Source organism: Musca vetustissima, unplaced genomic scaffold (assembly GCF_032173495.1).
Source record: "Musca vetustissima isolate MV318-11 ecotype Yass unplaced genomic scaffold, APGP_CSIRO_Mvet_v1 utg34875, whole genome shotgun sequence".
NCBI classification, from domain to species: domain Eukaryota; kingdom Metazoa; phylum Arthropoda; class Insecta; order Diptera; family Muscidae; genus Musca; species Musca vetustissima.
In genome coordinates, this window is record NW_026886214.1 from 46,043 (window position 1) to 68,046 (window position 22,004).

The following is a 22,004-nucleotide window of genomic DNA, read 5'->3' on the forward strand; positions in this document are numbered from 1 at the left end:
ACATGCATATATCGGTTGCATAAAACCAAGGTATATTTTATTCATTACACATTTATACAAATTGTAGCATATTTTATGGGGCGTACATAAGACGTGAACAGCTTGTGAAGGACATTGTGAAAAAGGTATATGATATTAAATATATAAACCGAACTCTGGTACCTTCCACACAAAGTGGGAAGTTATTTTTAATTTGATATGAAGGGGAAAAGATATCCGATTTTGTCCAACGTTGGCATATCATATTTTTCCAAGCCAATATCAAGTGTGAATATAGATTTATATCTGTCCACTACTTTTGGTATAAACACTTTCCAACGGCCTTTGATCAAGAATTTCTATAGGAACTTTTATTCAGTTTATAGTAAAGTTTAAGGAAGGTTAGATTAGGAATGTACGGTTATTACTAACAACCGTTCACTCAGAGACAATTGTCCATTGTGATCATCCGTGATACCTGAAAAGAAAAGCTAAAAACATATGGAAGAGAGGAGAAAATCCTCGCAGTAGAACAAAGCGATTTGCCAATAAAATAGCTAATGGGTGGTTGCACAGATCTCTCAATCGGAAGATTGGACGAATGTGAACACCCTCCAGCAAGTTCGTCGGCTATCTCGTTTCCTTCTATGTTGATATGTCCTGGAACCCAACATAAATTAACTATCCGTCGTATATCATGCAGAGCGGACTTGCAATCAAGAACTGCCTTTGAGTTTATAGTACACGAATTTAAAGCCTTGAGGGCTGCCGGACTATCCACATATATAGTCACCGGTCCCGTATTATCGGCAGTAAGTGTTTTGTCTATCTCGGCCGCTTTCGTGATTGCAAGGATTTCTGCTTGAAAACGCTACAAAGATTGTTAAGCTCCTCAAGATATCATAACCTAGCGTGACCATAGTCCAGCGACTTCCAGGCATCTGTTTCTCCGAGCAGCTTGGAATTTAATCTATCAGCTTGGAATTTAATCAGAGTGTTCATTGGTTGGAGATCAAATATCAGATTCAATGCTGCCTGCGGTGTGCTTCTTAGAGCTCCGGTAGTCAGGACCTAAGCCGATCACTGTACTGCATTTCTTTTTGTCAGCAGTATCTTTTTGTTGACCCCCTGCCACCATACAAGGCATCCATATGTAATTTGCGGTCAAGAATTGTACAAAGGTATTTTGCTTCTTCAGAAAGGGATAAGGACCTCCCAAAAAAATGCAAGCGGAAATTTGCAGTCTTACGTTTCTTAGTGAAGAGCGCCAATTACACCAAGACCTTTGGCGTGTTCCCAGAGTGGAAATATTTAAGGAAACTAAATATTATTTTTAAAGAACCTATTAGTGGTTGATAATTCTTCTAAAATTCTGATAAAGTTTCAATTTGTACTCCCAACAATCAGATCATAACTTAGTATCTAGAGATGACGGCGGGCGGGGGTTTACCATAAGAAATGAACGAAAAACCTGAAAAAAACATCTTGTGTATACACAGCCGACCAACGAAAGGTATACAACGTTTATACATTTATTTTTTCTTACGTTACATTACGTTATGAGCTTTTACGCTGATATCGTTTTTTTTTTCTTAATTTTGTTGTCATTCGTGTACAGCAGCTTTACCTCGCATAATTCTGCATCACCGTCGTCATACCTTGTTCGCTCGCTCGCAATGCAAAAAGTAGCAGCAGCAACCAAAAAAAGGTCATTGGGTGAATGAACTTTTTTAGTTGCAGCCGCTACAACAAATCAAAATCAACAAAAAAATACAACAGCGCAACTGTAGGTATTTTCGTACGACAAACAATAATCTTACCAACATCTTAACATTTTTCCACACGATTTTGGGGCAGTAAAATCTCAGGCAGCGGTTGTCAGTTGTCTGCCTAATATTATGGACAAGAAAATAAACCTGAAAATAAAACTCTATAACCTGAGTTTTACTATACTTGAAAAAATTCTCGGCTCATATGGGCCTTGAAAAAATACTCGGCTCATATGAGCCTTAAAAAAATATACTTGAAAAAATTCTCTGCTCATATGAGCCTTGAAAAAATCCTCTGCTCATATGAGCCTTGAAAAAATATACTTGAAAAAATTCTCTGCTCATATGAGCCTTGAAAAAATCCTCTGCTCATATGAGCCTTGAAAAAATCCTCTGCTCATATGAGCCTTGAAAAAATATACTTGAAAAAATCCTCTGCTCATATCAGCCTTAAAAAAATATACTTGAAAAAATCCTCGGCTGATATGACCCTTGTATGGGCATTGAAAAATATTCTTTAATAAATCCACGCCTTATATGGTCCCCGAAAAAATATTCTTCCTAAAATCCATGCCTCATATGGGCCTTCAACGAATATTATTTTTAAAATTATATACCTACCTTATATACCTACTTACTTAGTTGGCTTGTGCAGAACTTTCGTTCCATAACCCGAGCTTAAAAAAGATTTCAACTCGCGTCGGTCTGTGCGCATCTCATCCAATTTGAAATACCATTATCCGAGATGTTGTCTTCTACTTGATCTTTCCATCGGATTCGTGGCCTTCCCCTTCTGCGTGAACCATCAGCTGCTTCGCTTTTATTATACGCATCTTCATCCATTCCCGCAAGATGACCTAGCCAATGTAGTCGCTGCATCTCGATAGTCTAAAAATGCCGATGTCCGAGAATAGATGGTATAGCTCATGGTCCATTCAACGGCGATATTCACCATCGACGCAGATCGGCCCATAGATCGCCCGGAGAATTTTTCTCTCAAACACTCTGAGAGCTGCATCATCTGCTAGCGCAAGTACCCATGCTTCATATCCCTACAACAGCACGGTTAATATTAGCGTCTTGTAGAGTGTGAATTTGGTCTGGCGAGAGGTGGCCTTGCTTTTGAGTTGCTTACTCAGACCATAGTAGCATCTGTTGACCAACACTATTCTCCTCCGGATTTCAAAACTGATGTTATTAGTTTTGTTTATGGCGGTACCGAGTTATATAAAATCGTTTTCTACCTTGAAGCTATGGTTTTTAAGTTCCACAGTTGGTCCGAGTCTATTGGACGTCCTGCGCGTTGATACCATAAGCTTGGTATTTTCGCCATTTACTGCCAGTCCCACCTTGGCAGACTCCTTCTTAATTCGTTCAAATGTGGCTGTTACCGCTCGCAATTTTCGATCTATTATGTTGATGTCGTCGGGGTAGGCGAGTAACATATGCTGTTTGGTGTACAAAGTGTCATTTCTGCTCACATTTGCACCTCGTATGACCTTTTCCAGCAAGATGTTGAACAGGTTACACGACAAACTGTCACATTGTCTGAATTCTCGTTCGGTATTGAAGGGCTCCTAGAGGTTCTTTTCGACTTTAACTGCTGACATTGTACCAGTTAAAGTCATCCTGCATAGCCATTTTAATTTAGTTCGAATGTAGAATGCGGCTTTATATTCGACGAATAGGTGGAGTGTGTCAATGTGTTTTTCGTGGATGTTTTCCAGGATTTGGTGCAGAGTGAAAATTTGGTCAATATGCCAAGCCTGAAGCCGCATTGGTATGGTCCAATAATGTCATTGACCATTGGCTACAATCATTCACACAGCACGCGATGGAAAGCAGACTTATTTATCTATAGTTGGCACATATAGTCTTGTCTCCTGTTTTGTGCACGGGACACAGGATGCTGAGGTTGCAATCAAAATGTACTAACCAAATTGTACTAATCAGCTGGTGCACGCTCCTGACCACCAGTCTTGAATAGTTCGGCTGGTAACTCACCTGCTTTATTATTCTTCAGCCGATTAATTGCTACTCTGACCTCATCTTGTCTAGGTGGTATACTCAACACATTGTCTGTATCTGTCACCAGGTTTCCATCTTCATCTCTACAGGAGGATGTGCCTGCGCCAATACCTTCGGTTTTGTGTTTTACACGTTGGTAAAATGTCCGGACTTCATTCTGATTCCTGTACATCTCGATTTGATCACGCTCACGCGCCCATTAATATAAATTTCTATAATTACTTACCTTACCCCAATCGTAATTCAAAATTTCAGGATTCCCACTCTATCGGATCACCTAAATCCAAATTGTATCAACCAAATTAGTACCATTTAGTACCCATAAGTACAAATTTCCATTACTACCTGCATCATGCAATCCAATAGAACACATTTTTCCCAATTTCTGGATTCCAGAGCTCTCGATTTCCCCTAAATCGAAAGTGTACCAAATTTAGTACACAAAAGTACGAATATCCAAAACTATTTACATACCTCAATTCTACACTCCAACAATAATTTTAAGTATTTAGTATTCCTGCATCGGTTCAACTAAGCCCAAATTGTATCAAATTTAGTACCATTTAGGATTCATAAGCACAATTTACCAAAACTACATCTACATACCCCTCCTACACAATAATCTTATTTCCAAATGTTAGTGTTCCACCTCTATCGGTTCACCTAAATCCAAATTGCACAAAACTTAGTACACATTAGTAGAAAATTCCCAAAACTTCCTTACATATCTCAATCCTAAACTCCAACAGTGATCCTAACTCCAAATTTCAGGATTTCAGCACTTTTGGTTTACCCAAAATTCAAATTGTACCACATATTGTACAATTTAGTACTTTTCGTACATAAAAGTACAACATTCCAAAACTACCCAAATTTCGCCATCCTACACTCCGACTTCATTAGAAATTTCAGGATTCCAGCTTCATTCTTTTATCTAAATTCAAATTGTACCAAATTTAGTACAGTTTAGTACTTTTCGAAATTTTTTTCCAATTCATCTGATTCTTCCTGTCGGCCCCACGCCCTCCTCCTCCCCTTAATAAAACCTCTATTTTATTAAAAGTTTTTAGAAATGTTTTGCATTTCCTTTGTAGAATATTCTACAAATTAATACATAATTATGAGGCAGCTTCTGATGTGACCCGGCATTATGCTGGAAATGTCAAAATAAATGTAAAACAACAACAATAATAACATGCAATGACATTACAACAAAGGCCGCCACATTATTCGTTTGATGTTTTTCTTTATTTCGCTCGCTTTTCATTTCATAATATTTTCGTCCGGCTTCTAGAAGTTTTCCAATTTGGCTTTTGAACATTCTAACGCCGAACATGAACATACCTTTGATACATATATAAATATACATACATACATTTATAAACTTTGACCGGTTTTCTGTGCAGAAAACTATACTAGTGGGTTGCTGCAGCTCAAAGCTTTTCCGTTGCAGCAGCTGCAATGTGCAGCAGCATATCTGCCACAACCATTTTTAAACTTGTTCTAGAAGCCGCAGCTGCAATGGTAGTTTTAAAGCTCTGCTCTTCTGCTATGTTTGGGTTCAATGTTCGCTTTTGGTTTCGTTAAGAAAAAGCTCAGCGTTATATCCGTCCGCCAGTCAGCAGACAACCCCACCACGACCGCTATTTGCTGCTTCTTTAGGTCATTGCAGTTTATTGAACCTCGATGTTATGATGCTCTAGGTAGCTAGCCTAGCTGGTAGTAGCTGGTACTCTGTTCTTGATTGCCAACCTCTGCCCCCCCCCCCCCCAAAACAAAATCTAGGCTACATCATCGTGCAGTGCAATACAATGTGATGAAAGTGAAATACTATGTAAAAAAAGAAAGATGGCAGCGGTGCGGCAGCAGGACCTCTTTTTCTATATTATTTGTTTGGAAAGTGAAAGTGAAATTTAAATCGATAGAATTCTAGAAAAGGCTGAATTCCTGCTATACAAGGACCAATGTGCTGTCGTTGCAGTTGTTATTATTTTTTTTTTAATTTGATTGTAGGCTCAATTGTTTGGGTGGGTTGGGTTTTGTGTCCTTTTTTTTTTTTTTTTTTGATAAAAAAGGGAGGAAATGTAGAATATACAATTAATTCAAAGTTTTTTGTTGTTTTATTTATGGCTTGGAATCATCTAGAAAGAGAGGCTATGAAAGGACACCTTATAAAAATAAAAATATAGATCATTGAAAACATGTTATTTAAATATCTATGCCTATCGAAAATGGCAAAAAATGGGCGAACAAAGCTCCAAAAATATTGCTTAATAATCCACGCCTAGCTAAGGACCAAAAAATATTATTTAAATATCTATGCCCATCGAAGGACCAAAAAGTATTATATTTAAATATCTATGCCCATCGAAAGACCAAAAAATATTCTATTTAAATATCTATGCCCATCGAAGGACCAAAAAATATTCTATTTAAATATCTATGCCTATCGAAGGACCAAAAAATATTATATTTGAATATCTATGCCAATCTAAAGGCGCAACATTTTTTTAATTATCTACGCCTAGCGAAGGACCAAAAACTATTCCTACATCAATCCGAAGCACCAAAAAAATATTTTTTTATAAATCTACGCCTGACGAAGGACCAACAAATATTTTTTTATAAATCCACGCCTGGCGAAGGACCACAAAACATTTTTTATATATCCACGTCTGAGGAAAAAATAAAAATATCTTTAAATAAATACAAGCCTAGTAAAGGAGCAAAAAAATATTTTATAAGGACTAAAGAAGGACCAACAAATATTTTATTTAAAAATGTTTGCATACTTTACGGCTTTAAAACTTAATATCAATCACAAAAACCATTCTATCCCTAACAATATTCTCAAAAAAAATCCTAAACTTCAAAATACCCCTAAAGATATTTTCAAAAATTCGTATTTATATCGAACAAAATCCATGATTGAGATGAGCCTTGAAAAAATCTTCTTTAAAAATCCGCACTTGAGATGGGCTTTGAAATTCTTCAAAAATTATTCTTTAATATATCTAGCTTTTGATCGGTCTTGAGATGGGACTTGAAAAAATATTCTTTAATAATTCCACGCTAGAGATAGAATCCAAAGATATCGAAAGATATGTAAAAGGGACTTTGGCGCCCCTTTTACATTAAATCGGACGAAAACATCTATGGGAGCTATATCCAAATCTGAACCGATTTTGACGAAAGTTAGCACACATCATTCTAGACTTACTTCAGTGCGCTATGCCAAATTTCGTGCAAATCGAAAGATATATAGGGACTTCGGTACTCTATTTCTATAAAATCGGACGAAAATATATATGGGAGCTATATCTAAATCTGAACCGATATTCACCAAACTTGTCACACATTATTCTACACTTAATTTAATACCCTATACCAAATTTCGTGCAAATCGAAACATATATAGGAACTTTGGTGCACCATCTCTATTAAATCGGACGAAAATATATATGGGAGCTATATCTAAAACTGAACCGATTTATCGGATGATAAATGCGACCTGTACTTTGTTTACAATTTAACATGGACAGACGGACGGACATGCATAAATCGACTCAGAAAGTGATTCTATGCATACTCTCAAAAGGAACCATGTGTCTATCTCGTTTCCTTTTGCCTGTTACAAACATATTCACATAGACATAGGGTTTAAAGGGTATAAAATTCCACACCTTATGGAACCCTTAAAAATAGTCTTTTAAACATCCACACATTGTTTTAGCCCTGAAAAAATATACTTTAAAAATTCACGTCTGGTTTTAGGCTTGCAAAATATTCTTAAATGCATTTAAAATATTTGTTTCAAATATTCAAGCCGATAGACCCTACCAAAATATGTTTCTATTTTAAAATCTATGCCTAGACTCTCAAAAAACATATTTTTAAAAGTCACTTCTATTGTCCTTTTGAAAAAAATATATTTTTTTGTTATTTCTCAAAAATGGAAAATTGTTTTTTATTTTATAAAAAAAAAATATATATATATATATATACATATAAAATAGTTATCATCTAAAACTAATTATAACATATTCCTTTCCTTTTTTCTTTACAGAGGACGTAAACGTTTTGTCTCCGAAGGAGACGGTGGCCACGTTAAGCCACCAACTCTTCCATTGCGTGACTAAAAATCCGTGTTTTTCCATTTCTCTCTCCAATTGCATCCGAATATATTATAACAACACTTTTTAATGGAATACAACAAAATAATTATAATAACAACAACAAAAATATACTACATATAAATTCACAAATTTTGACCACTTGAAATTTTCAACCTACCAGATCCACCCAAAACAATAAAGAGAATATAAAAGAAGTAGCCGAAAAATAAATATATCGAATAACAAAAACAAAAAAGATTTAAATGGATAAGACAACAACAAATGTTTATACTACACACACACGATATTGAAAAATAACAAAAACAAAAGTCTACGTATTATTACAAAAACAAAACAATATATATCGGATTATAATAAAAAATTTTAAAAAATATATATGGGCTATTTTTTAAGCCCCTTCATCATCTAACATGAGAATGACTACAGGAAGTGTGGAGATACGAACCTACTACTTACTCCTCCATAAAAACAATGAAGAACACAGTTTCTTGGTCCCCCTGCAGCAGCACTGGACATCATTACAAAACGGAAAAAATGGAAAACAACACCCCAAGCAAGTTGAGAGAAAAATGGTGTATATGGAATGGATTATAATATCTTTTAGAGTAGAGAAACCAGAAATTTGAAATATTCCTTCTATAGATACTACGAATACTTCTAACCACACTACCACCACCAATACCATCATCATCCATCATCGTTATCATCACCAATACAACGGCAACAACCACATAAAAACTTTTATTATTATAAAGAAAGAAGAAGAAAAAAACGAAAAAACCCACAAAAAAATTGATCTCTATTAAATGTTTTTGTTCATTACAAAATATTATCCCCATCCATCTTTACCCACCCCCCTATACACTTACACATTCAACTCTTTTTCTTATCATCATGTTTCAAAAACACACAAAAATGCATAAGATACTACAACAACAACTACTATATTCTATATTACTTTTTCTTAATTATTTTTATTTTTTTATATAAATCATCATAAATATAACAAACAAAAACAATGAATGAAATGAAGAAATAAATGAAACAAACAAAAAATAAATGTGACATCCTAAAAGTATGCTTTATAATTTGAAAATTATTTTTTATTACCTTGATTGGGTGAAACCTTGACCAAAAAACTATTTTTTGTTGGGTTGTTTTGCAATCAGAAAAATTACAAATAGCACTAGGTTGAATATTCTTCAAAGACTCATACGCCATGAAGCATGCCTACAGTCCCTAGGAAAGAAGAAATCTAAACATTTCACACCTATAGTCCATATTGGTGCAGAAGCCTGTGTATGAAGGAAATTATATCATTGTCACAGTATAGATATTAATAGACTTTATATTAACTAAGCAGAAACTATAGTAGTTTCCTATATCTTTAGGTTAGGAAAGTCAGCGGACAACTTCACTTGGAGTACATTGCTTTCATTTGGAAAAAATAACTTCTATTCCTGCAGTGTTCTGATGAGATTTATATCTCAGTGTTCCAAATTAATGGCCAAATCAGTTTGTATGTTCTCCATTAGGCATCTTAAGTAGCATGATCTAGCCAGGTAGTATGAAGGTGCAATCTCGCATAAGATCATAGAAATCTTTCGATATAATAGAAACATGTTGTTTGTAAGCCGACTTTGAGTAAGCTTTCTGAGCCCAACTAAATTTTTTTCGATTTTTTTTTTGGATCGGTTTAAAATCGTGTTTGAACTGAAACTGAACTAAATATTCTGTATCATCTCATCCAATTTGAAAGAGCATTTTCCGAGATGTTGTCTTTTACTTGATCTTTCCATCGGATTTGTGGCCTCTTCTGCTTGTGGAAGTACCCATGCTTCAGATCTATACAACAGCACGGTTAATATCAGCGACTTGTAGAGTTTGAGTTTGGTCTGGTGAGAAGCGGCTTTGCTTTTGAGTTCCTTACTCAGACCATAGTGGCATATGTTGGTCAACACTATTCTCCTCCGGATTTCTAAACTCATGTCATCCGTTGTATTTTTGGCGGTACCGAGGTATATAAAATCGTTCACTATCTCGAAGCTGTAATTTTCAAGTTCCACAGTTGGTCCGAGTCTACTGGACGTCTTGCGCATTGATACCATCAGCTAGGTCCTTTCGCCATTTACTGTCAGTCCCACTTTGGCAGACTCCTCAATTAGTTCAAAGGTGGCAGTTACCGCTCGCAATGTTCGACCCATTATGTCGATGTCGTCCGCGTAGGCGAGTAACATATGCTGTTTGGTGTACAGTGTGCAATGTCTCTTCTAATTTGCATATCGTATGACCTTTTCCAGCAGGATGTTAAAAAGATCACACGACAAACTGTCACCTTGTCTAAATTTTCGTTCGGTATTGAAGGGCTCCAATAGGTCCTTTCCGACTCTTAAACTGCTGACATTGTGCCACTTAAAGTTATCCTGCATAGCCGTATTAATTTTGCAGGAATGCCGAACGTAGACATGGGTTTAAACACCTCTGAACGGATAGGGCTGTCGAATGCGGCTTTATAGTCGACGGATAGGTGGTATGTGTCGATGTGTTATTCGTGGGTCTTTTCCAGGGTTTGGTGCAGAGTGAAAATGTGGTCCAATAATCTGGTAATTGACCCTTGGTTCCAATCGTTCACACAGCACTCTGGATAGCACTATATATGCGATGGGAAGAAGGCTAATTCCTCTATAGTTGGCACATATCGTCTTGTCTCCTTTTTTGTGCACGGGACACCGGTTGCTGAGGTTCCAATCATTGGGCATGCATTCCTTTAGCCAAATTATACTAATCAGTTGGTGCATGCTCCTTACCAGCATCTGACCACCTGATGCATTATTATTCTTCAGCCGATTGATTGATATTCTGACCTCATCTTGGCTATGTGGTATACACTCTATACCGTCATTTCTTATTGGTTCTGGGTATCTTCTTTATCGCCACTAGTTGATAACAAAACCTTTTCAAAAAGCTCCTTCCAGATCCTCAGTACGCTGTCTGTATCTGTAACCAGGTTTCCTTCTTCATCTCTACAGGAGGCTGTGTATGCACCAAAGCCTTCTGTTTGGTGTTTTAGTCGTTGGTAAAATTTTCGGTCTTCATTTTGACTCCTGTACATCTCGATTTGCTCACGCTCACGTTTTCCTTGTTCTTTTTTGTGAAAATACGTTTCTCATCTTTCCTTTCCCCCGATAATTCTCCATCGCAAACTTTACACATCGGAATAACTATAAAAATTATGAGCATTTGTGATAATTGCACCCTCTTGCCCGATTACAGGTCAACAGCACCACTCTTCCGAATATTACTAATATTCAGTACAGCCCTTCTAATTACTTGTCCAGATTCCCTTCTCCGTTGGCTATGTTGTTATGTTCGGCTTCTAATTGTGGCCTATATTTCGACTCGAAAAAAAACAGAAAATAAAATAATTTTCAATCCACTTCATACAAATTTTTTTATCTGGTCATCACCGAAAATAATAGGCGTTGTCCTTGACCATAGCTGGAACCTGATGGAAAATTGCAAAGCGATTATAACTAAATAATATCTGAATACGTAAGCACCTGTAAATATTCAAGTGTAACTCCCACATACGAATACATACGACAAATATAACAATTTGTATCAATTTAAAGGTTAACCATTCCTCTTGGATATACGATCAACTTCTCGGGGTCTATATCCTTCAGGAGTAAATATATACGGCATAGAATACAAATGTTGTAATTTTTACACAAAAGTCAGGGTCCATTTGACCAGCTAAATAATGACCGATCTTTATCAAAGCAGGCATTTATATTCTTTAGCCCGACCCCCTTCGCTATTTTCGGGCCATAATTGCGGCCTCTGGAGCGACCACAAAAAATTAAGTATTTGTTCCATTTCATCGCCTAAATATTAACCGATCTTTGCGAAAAAAAACAATAGGGGCCTTCATTGGCCAGAACCCGCCCAACATACAAAATTTCGTGAAAGTTGGTCCATTATAATGCACAAGCGGACGTACGGACACACACGTCTAGATCGGCTCAGCTAGTCAAGATATGACGATCGGTATACTTAAAGGTGGGTCTGGCACCAATATTTCGCGGCGTTACGAACTGCACAAATCTATTATATAAAACCTACACATAGTTGTGTAGGGTATAAAATGAATTTGGAATAAAGTTCTAAAATCCGAACTACTTCTATTTCTTGGTGGGCTTGGAAATATGAGACATATATTTTTTAGCATTATCGGATCTGCAGGTTGTATGACTCCATATAAAATATACCATATAATTTCTTATTTGTACACACACTCACAACAATATATTAGTGTAGTCAACTAACTACTGCCTACAAAAAGTAGAAATTATAATTTCCAATTATTTATAATAAAAATATACACTCAATAAAAAAAGTCTGCATAGCGCACTACATACAATACGATAAGAAAACAATCAGTATATATGTGAAACCATTTTTGGAACCATTAATGCTGTCCGCAGACTTTTTCGGATGAGTGAACATAGCAGTCATCATACACAAACAAATTAGTATCCTATAAAACTTCTTCATTTGAAAAAATTAACCAAAAAAGCATAGAACTAATAATTGAAAGAAAAAAATATAATCCTGTAATATTTTTTTTATTTAAGATTATAAAGAAAAACAAATCTGGTATTAATTCTTACTTTGTAGAATGTTTCTTACTTTGGATCTAGTTTTCAAGAATTCATATTTATTGTGAATGAACTACCTGCCCCGCCCATACCGAATACACGAAGAAGAACATAACCAAAACGTGTGAAAATACTGAAAATTATGGTCATGCATTTGAAATCACCTTTAATGGAATTTTCAACTTTTGTCACATTTTGAAAAATATATTTCAAAATAATCATAAAAATTATAATTTTCGTTTTTTTGTCATTATTATTTAAATATATATGTATATTTCTTTTACTTTATTTCATTATTTTTCAAACTTTTCAAATGAAAAAAAACGCAATACACAAAACTAATCCTCCTCTCCCCACAATTTTTTGTAATTCTTAAATGAAGAAATAAAAACTGAAATTGTATGAAAAAACAAACAACACAACTGAAAAAAGAACAGCAACGTATGAGATATAAATAAGTTTGAAAAAAATACTTAACAACAAAAAATAACAATTTATTATATTCAACGTAAAAAAACAAAAAATAAACATATTTAAATATATAAAAATATAAAAAACTTGAGTTTTTATTTTAGGTTGGGGGTTTTCCAAGGATATATTCTATAAGAAAAATATTTTTGAAGGCTTTTTTAAAGCATGAATTTTTATAACATCAACCTTATGTTCCGAAATATACTTACTGTTCGGTGCTGGTCACACTATTACCACAAAAATCGGGCTTATAACAATGGCAAAAAAAATTTGTTTCTTCGTAATAGCTACTGTGTAAGTATCAAGTCACATTAAATGTGTACATAAAAATAACCGCCTAAAAGTATGCTACAATTTTCTATACAAGCCATGGTCATCATTATGAGTTGAAAATTGCCCTTTTTACAAAATTCATTTTTGACTAGTTTTTCATTATCAAGTAATAGGCGTCCAGCACCGAACTGTAAGCATATTTCGGAGCATCGTTGCATTCAAATGCAAATAACTCAGCGACTACTTAACAGATTTTCATAATTTTTGCACAAATGATACGAAGGAATTTTAAAGTTTTATTCCATATTCAAAATACATATATAACCTTATGTTATATAGGAGAAACCTAGCATTATGTGAAACTTCAAAGATATTTAAAATATCAACTAATTTTTTGGTAACATGTAAACAAAGCAGTATTGCCGATTTTGACAGCCTGTGCTATATCCCACACAAATAATAGATCGCGTGAAAAGTCGAAGGATTGACATATAACTGATGTTTATACCCTTTACCATCACACTGTGGTATAGGATATTACGGCTTTGTTAGTTTGGGCAAAGTTTGATTACAATCGATGATTATTTCCCTCGTGCGTACCATCCTGCCAGAGAGACGGACATTTTTAAATGGATTCCAAATTGTCTGAAACGCATATGGTCCAAAGAAATGTAGGATCTAACACCAACACCAGCTGACACTTCTTTACCTGTCTAATGAATATTTTTGAAACCTTTCCAAGCCATACATTTTTTTAAATATTTTTTAAGGCTTGAATTTTTGAATGCATATTTTGAAGATGTTCCAAGGGCTTGGATTTTTAAAAGCATATTTTGAAGGCCGTGGATGAATATTGATGGCCTCTCCAAATGAATATTAAGGGGCTTTCTAAAAGAGTGGATTTTTAAATGATGAATATTGAAGGCCTTTCCAAAGGAAATGATCTCCTTTGAATGATCCTTTGGATATTTAAATGAATATTGAAGGTATCTCCAAATGCGTTATTTTTTAAGGAATATTGAAGGATTTTTAAAAGAAAATTTAAGGTTTTCTAATACAGATTTCTTTAAATATATTGAAACTAGGATGGATTTTTAAATACAATTTTTAAAGGTTTACCATAGTTTTTTTTAAAGAATATATATATATACAGTGGTGGTCACAGAATTAAAACATTTACTTTGGTAAACATTTTTTGATCAGCCCTCGAATCGTTTGAAGTATTTTTGAAAATTTTTTAATTCAGAACACTTCGATATACTTTACTTAAGAGATTTAGTGTGAAAATGGAAAATTATTGCATGCAATTTTTCCATAAATAATGGTTTTTATGAAAATACATCGACTTTGAAGTGGCCATATAATTAAAACATTGTGTGATTTTTTACTTTACTGTATTTTTTGAAAATATTTTTAAAAAAGCTCTTTAATTTAGTTAAATTATGTAAACTAAGCATCGATAAAGTCATTTACTGATAAAATTTTTTGAAAAAATCTGTAAAATCTATCAAAATCGTCAAAAATTTGTACAGTACACCTTACATTCATAAAATAACCCTTATTATAGAAAATAAAGTTCCGAATACAACAGAAATTGCTAGAATTAGTAGAAAACTATAAATAATTCTTAGAATAACTAAATATTTAAAATAAAAACTGAAAAAAATGGGAATTAACCTAAAAGAACGACTCAATTTCGATAGCCTTTATTGAAGAAGGCCGGAATATTTTTGCTGTATGTGAGGAAATATCGATTGATATTGGCATTTATTATATCAAATCGATTGTTCGCATAGTACAGAATATATTTTATCAAAAAATATATCAGTCACAACAGAACGAACAGAGATCAACACCTATGTTGACGAGAAAACGTTTCTGGTACACAGCAGCATGTTTGATGGTTAACTCTTGACCCTTAAAATCTATTGAACATGACAATATTTTTCCATAATAATATTTTTTGAATAGTATAATGTCCATTTAATCTATTTTAGCCTAAAAGAAGAAAAAAATTTACAATTTGACAAATATTTAAAGTCTTGTGTTGAGCAACAAAAATACTGCTGTGTGCCAGAAACTTTTACTCGTCAACATAGGCGTTGATCTCTGTTCGTTTCGTTGTGACTGATATATTTTTTGATAAAATATATTCTGTACTACTCGAACAATCGATTTGATATAATAAATTCCAATATCAATCGATATTTTCTCACATACTGCAAAAATATTCCGGCCTTCTTCAATAAAGATTATCGAAGTTGAATCGTTCCTTTAAGTTAATTGTCATTTTTTGAGTTATTATTTCAAATATGTATTTATTTTGAGAATTATTTATTGTTTTCTACTAATTCTAGCAATTTCTGGCGCATTCGAACCTTTATTTTCTATAATAAAGGTGATTTTCTGAATGTTGGGTGTACTGTACAAAATTTTTGGCAATTTTGGTAAATTTTACAATTTTTTTCAAAATTTGTTTTCTGTAAATGATTTTATCGATGCTTAATTTGCATAACATTTAAATTTTTTAAAAATATGTTCAAAAAAATGCAGTAAAGTAAAAAAATTACACAATGTTTTAATTATATGGCCACTTCAAAGTCGATGTATTTTCACAAAAACCGTTATTTATGGAAAAATTGCATGCAACAATTTTCTATTATCACACTAAATCTCTTAAGTGCAGTATATTAAAGTGTTCTGAATTAAAAAATTTTCAAAAATACTTCAAATGAATCGAGGGCTGATCAAAAAATGTTTACCACAATAAATGTTTTAATTGCGTGACCACCAATGTATATATATATATATTTTTTTTTTTTTTTTTTTGGTGCATAAAAATGTCTCTAAAATAAAAATATTTTAACCAATTCATCAACGCATATCGCCTGCAGGGATTTCCTAATATGTATATATAAATATAAATAATTTATAATTTTATTTTTTACATTCAATAGTTACATACAATTCTCTTTATTTATTTCATAATTGATTTTGTATATTACATACATACATAAATACAATTTGTAATAGCCTCATATACATTTATCAAAATTATTTTTAATATATTTATTTAAAATTGCATTCAAAATTATGTTCTTAAAAATATGAATTTTTTTAGGCAAAGTATTTTATTTCTTTCAGATTTTTGCCCATTTTTGTATACATAAATATATAACAAAAATATATAAATTTGACTATTATCCTAATTTCCATATTCTTTAAATATATATTTTTTCCTTTTCAACTTCATATTAATACATCTAATTTATAAAGTTATTTTCAATGCGAGATTTTTATGTTTTCAATGCAAAAATTATTTTGTATACAATGCCTGTTTCAATACTTCATTCAACAATAATTATTTTATATGCACATTTATAAACATTATAGACTAATAGAAAATACTTTATTGTTTTAATTATTACAACTAAAATAGATTATTTTAACAAATTTTATTTCTGTTTCTGTTGGCTTGAGTTAATAAAAACATTTGCCAATTGAAACAACTATGAGCACAGATATTTTATATAAATTGTATTTCTGTTTCTGTTGGCTTAAGTTAATAAAAACATTTTGCCAATTGAAACAACTATGAGCACAGATATTTTATATAAATTATTATATGGTTTAAAATAGTTTTAAATTCTTAAAGGAAATACTTTTTTTTAACAAAAAGACAAGCAGAACTAAATTTAAAGCCACACCAGTATAATAATAAATTTAACACATACAAACAATGAGTATTTTGGATATTGTGTGTTGGTTTGTTTTTTTTTATGGAGGAGAAGATTTGTAAATTTATTTTTCCATGAGATTTCCCATCATCCAAATGGCAAGCAAGACATCTGCAACAAAGAATTAGAAAGTATGAAATGTTAAAAGCTCCCACATACAATTTTTTCAATATCGCAATTAAAAAATTTAAAAAAATAAATAAAAACAAACTAAATTTACTAACAATTGACGTCAATTCGTGAGGCCTACATCATATATAGCTGTCATATAAACATGTACATTATATGATAAGTATTACTACAACTCACTCACAAAATGCAAACGTGCATATAGATTATATCCAAAATAATATATTTACACAGATGTTTACATTTCAAGATTTGGCACATGTTCGACTTTTATTCTTTCTGTTGAACAGAAGACATACAAAAAAAAAAAATAATAATGCATCATGTGTGAATTTAAATTGACATTTATGAAGACGTAGATAGATATAAAAATGAGAAAAAGAAATGTTGAAGAACATTTGGCGATATATAAAAAAAAACAATTGTTGACCAAGCTAAGATCTAGAAGCCATTTATGCAGGATGTAGTCAATACGACAAATTTAATAATCTAATACAGACTTTATTTTTACAGACTTTCCAAGGCCTATATAAATTTAAAAAAAATATAAAGACTTTCCAAGGCGTGGATTATTGTTGACCAAGCTAAGATCGAGAAGACGTTTACGAAGGATGTTGTCAATACGCCAAATCAAAAGATTCAAGGAATAATGCATAATGTTGCGCATACGTGTTGCCACCAAATGGTTAATCCTTTGTCGGATGAGAAAATCTATGATATTGCAGTAATGTACATTCCCTTCAAGCGGGCAATGAAACTGTCACACGCTGCCCGAATGTTGCTCTGCGGTATTTAGGCTCATTCATGGCGAAGCGCTAGCTTAAGGTGATGACACTTTGGTATTTTTTAGTGCCTACCTTGCTTTTCAAAATACTTCAGACACAATAGTCCAAAGGATTGGTATCCGGAGATTTTGGTGGCCAAATTGGCTTTAATACACCCTCCAGAATATTTTCGTAATAATATTCGGCATTTATTTTGATGCCTCGGCCGATTAATACGAGCGGAGAGCAATCATCGGCTATAATGGTGGCCCACACCATCACCAACGCCGGCGCTTGAGTTCTTGTGCCAACCAAAGCTGCACATTTTCAGCTGACCTCTATGGCAAGTAAACACGATCATTTTGTTTGTTTACAAACTGCTGGACAACGAATGTTGTCTCATCGAAGAAAACCAAATTCGGCAGTCACTATGACGCTTGATTCCATTACGAATAATTTTTTTCGTGAAAATTCTGACTAAAACGCTTTTGTACGTTTTAATAATTTTTAATAGCTGTAGGACGAGTGGCTTAGAAATGACTATGATACTACAAAGATTTTTATATAGAGTAATGATCTGAGGAGTGTGCTGGCCGTTATAAAACCCGGACTTTTGAGTCCCGCGACCAATCTTTGTTTTAGGTTATTGTCATGCTGAAACACCCAATCGTAAATAGATCGAACTCCATAAAAAGAAAAAATAGGCCAATACAATTATTGACCCGTCTCTATGATCTCCTGCGCCCTCGCAATACTTAGACTTAAACCTTTATTTTTTTATCTTCTCTTGGTAAATTTAGTAGTGACTGAGCCTTAAAAACTAACTTTTAATTCTCCCGAGAATATAGCATTTCTACACTGAGTCGGATTTCAACTTTTGCTAAAATCATATGAATTATATAAAAGGACTTCGTTGATAGTTTCCGGTCGTGCAGATATAGAACTGGAAAAGCCCGCCCGATACATTTATTTGCAATTTAATTTTCATTAGTTTTTGCCATCAGTGCATGTATTCTATTTATGTTTACTTTTGGAAACTCGTAATTGATAACCCTGTATATTGAAACTATTAGTAAATCTGAACTTTAATTTACACACGTCATTCTAGCGCGAAATTCGATAGCATGCATTTTTTACAAATGAAAAAGATTGGACCTAAATGTTTTTTTTTTTCGACAAAAAAAAAAAATAGCCTTGGACAAAGTGTTTTAAAACAGATTCATTTTTTAAAATAAAATTCAGAGTTCTTTTCAACTTTCTTTCATGATACTTGGTTATATTTAGTCGTAGATGGAGTTTACCAGAACAGAGTGTGCTGCCCTATCGAGCAATACGACTCTTTGAAAATATTCTCTAGTAATGATTAATAATATATGGGTCCCTCATGCTTAAGGTTATAGCCTTAAAGTCGAACGACTGGTTACAATATAATTTAAATAAATAGTTATAATAAAAATATAAATACATTAAAAAAAATAAATACCTTTTTTTTCCAGCGGAGATAATACACCAAGAAAACATTTAATATAACATAATTTTATAACTTATTTCAGCAGCTCTTCCATTCATTCTCCCCCTGACTTAATGAACTTCTGTGGTTGTTGAATTTTTACGCTGTGGTATTTCTTCGTTTTTCAATTTTTTCTCTTGTTCGCCTGCCCGAAGTGATTTATTATGACTAGTTTTCTCTATATGTTTTTCTAACTTCTCCAACAAATCAAAACCGGTCTTCCAACGTATTATTTCCGAACGGACTTTCAGTTTTAAAGGATTTTTAGTTAAGGTCTTATCCATTGAAAAACCCTCCCGAGGGCAGGCAATATCACGCGGTCTCAACTTGGTAACGGGGCAAATATCATTGTTGCCATCACCAACATAGATGACATGTTCATATGTCATATTATAGCGTAGATCTTGTTCAATGAGAAAATGTTCCAACACCTTGCCTTTGCACAGATTTGCCGAACTCATACGACATTCGGTTTGATGATGATATGGTTGAATGGTCAGCAATCCGTTCGCCTCAAATCGTGCAGGATTCGTAAAGACTTTCGTAAAACTATCACTTAGTCCATGATATTTTAGCCATTCCTCAATGAAAATACTATTCGAATCACTGATAATAATCAAATCACAATCGTATTTCGCTTTTAGCCTTTTGAGCATACGCACGAATCCCGGTACCTCGGGTATAGCCTGTATTGTTTGCAATATCTTGTCGGGTTTTATGTTCACTTCATGTAGCCGTCGAAATATCTCAGCCATATGTTCCGTCCATCCTTTGGCCTCGGCAATTTCTTGTAGGTCTTTGGTCAATTTATTCGGCGGCAGGATATCACGCACTACGGTATCTGTGTTTTGAGCCACCACCGTATAATCGAAATCAAATGCTCCCAAATAACGTTTAATCACTTTTGTGGCCTGTCCACCGCCACCAGCGGCAGCAGCAACACCTGATCCACTCATTGCCAACATAGCTGCAGGTTTACTCATCTTTGCTTTGTTCTCGTTTTGGCTTTTTGTAATCAAATTGTAATTAAAAATGGAATTCCTTCCTTCTTGCGACACCGAAATTCAAATAGACGATAGACACGGACACCTGTTTTCTGTGTTTTCTAATTGTTTTTGTTGCCTTTTGACTAGTGTTGTGTAGTGCAGTACGATGAACGACCTTAGAGTTCAATTGCCTGTGATTCACTGAAGGGAGTGTGGGAACTAGCAACCGATTGAGCTTTGCTGTATAGGTTGGGAATACTTATAAAAAAATAACAAATTAAGAAAAAATAAAAGTACAAGACTGTATTGCTTTGGCTCCTGCTCACAAATCATAAGTTAATGAATATTGCTTATTATTAAATATTATATAATAAAGGAAGGATTTGACATATACATCGTAAATATTCCATCGCTCCTTAATCTTCTTTATTTCCAATCCACTGAAATACCAGTTGTAGGAGATAGGTGTAATTCCGCTATAAGCTCTTTTGATTCCTACAGTATTAGGTAGAATCCACTGAGTTAACGAAATCGAGTAGAATGTAGACGTACCTTAAAAATGCTTTTGGATTTACAAAATCCACTCAATCTCAAATTTCAATTCCATTGCGTATACATGAAATTAAAACCATTTATGAACGGGATTAACGTGACGTTAACGCTATGGAATTGAAATCGATTAGATTTAGTAGTCTAAACGTGATTTAATACAATCACCTTAACCAATGATCCAACCTCATATTTTAGAAAGCAATGGCCATTAACCAAACCAAAAGACAAAGACAGGTCGGTATTGATGATATATTCTTGTTTTAAGCGAACTTATAGGTCCCAATCCGTTATGTAAAATACAGAGTTTTTTGCGTTTTTCCATCAAATCAAATCTGAGATGTCTAAACAACACTAACGGATATTAGTGTTGTAAAGTGATTTTATTCTGCTTTTAAAACTCAATTCCTAGAACCCTACTCTTGTTTAATTAGATCTTTGTTTTGGTTCCGGATTTTATCGGTAATTCTTTTATATTTCTACCTGGGTGAAGTTAGCAACGTTGCTAATTTTCGATAACAACATTTTTAACAAAAATACAGGGTGACACAGAACGACCAAATTTTACCTTTAGTACCTTTTTTGCAACTGTGATAAAAATAAATAAATAAATTTAAATAAAAAATAAATTTAAACACAAAAATTATGAATGAATATAACGAAAAAATTTACTAATATTGTTGCATAATTTATTTTATGGTCTCCATTTACAGATTAATCTGTAATATTCCAGTAACAGCAGTTATAAATATGACAAATTTTTAATTTGGAGGCTACTACTTCTAAGGTCAGAAATCTGGATATGGAAGCTACAATATAGAAACGTACACCATAAACTCGATGTCTAATGAAAGAGGAGATCCTCACGAGCAATTTGGTGTATCGCATGAGCTCCTAATCAGTTTTTCGTTGAACAAAGTTTCCAATTTTCTGGTTTCCAACTAGTGGTCAGGGCAGAAATCTGGATCTGGAAGCTTCAATATAAAAACGTACACCATAAACTCGATGTCTA

The 22,004-nt window shown here is 33.6% G+C and overlaps 2 protein-coding genes across 2 annotated transcripts in view; one reads left to right on the forward strand and one right to left on the reverse strand.

Moving 5' to 3' along the window:
• LOC133333716 (programmed cell death protein 4) overlaps positions 1-7,939 on the forward strand; it is a 28,276-nt gene extending 20,337 nt beyond the window's left edge. The window contains exon 4 of the mRNA XM_061542003.1: positions 7,843-7,939. Coding sequence (XP_061397987.1) covers positions 7,843-7,915 — 73 coding nt within the window. The 3' untranslated portion in view covers positions 7,916-7,939. The remainder of the gene's footprint in view (positions 1-7,842) is intronic.
• Positions 7,940-19,528: 11,589 nt separating this feature from the next.
• On the reverse strand, positions 19,529-20,440 carry LOC133333717 (pyridoxal phosphate phosphatase PHOSPHO2-like). The gene has a single exon (XM_061542004.1). The coding sequence runs from the start codon at positions 20,438-20,440 to the stop codon at positions 19,529-19,531; it is 912 nt and encodes a 303-aa protein (XP_061397988.1).
• Between the last annotated feature and the right edge of the window lie 1,564 nt (positions 20,441-22,004).

Coding starts and splice junctions, on each gene's coding strand:
- LOC133333717 (XM_061542004.1), bottom strand. CDS start 20,440: ATGAGTAAACCTGCAGCTATGTTGGCAATGAGTGGATCAGGTGTTGCT.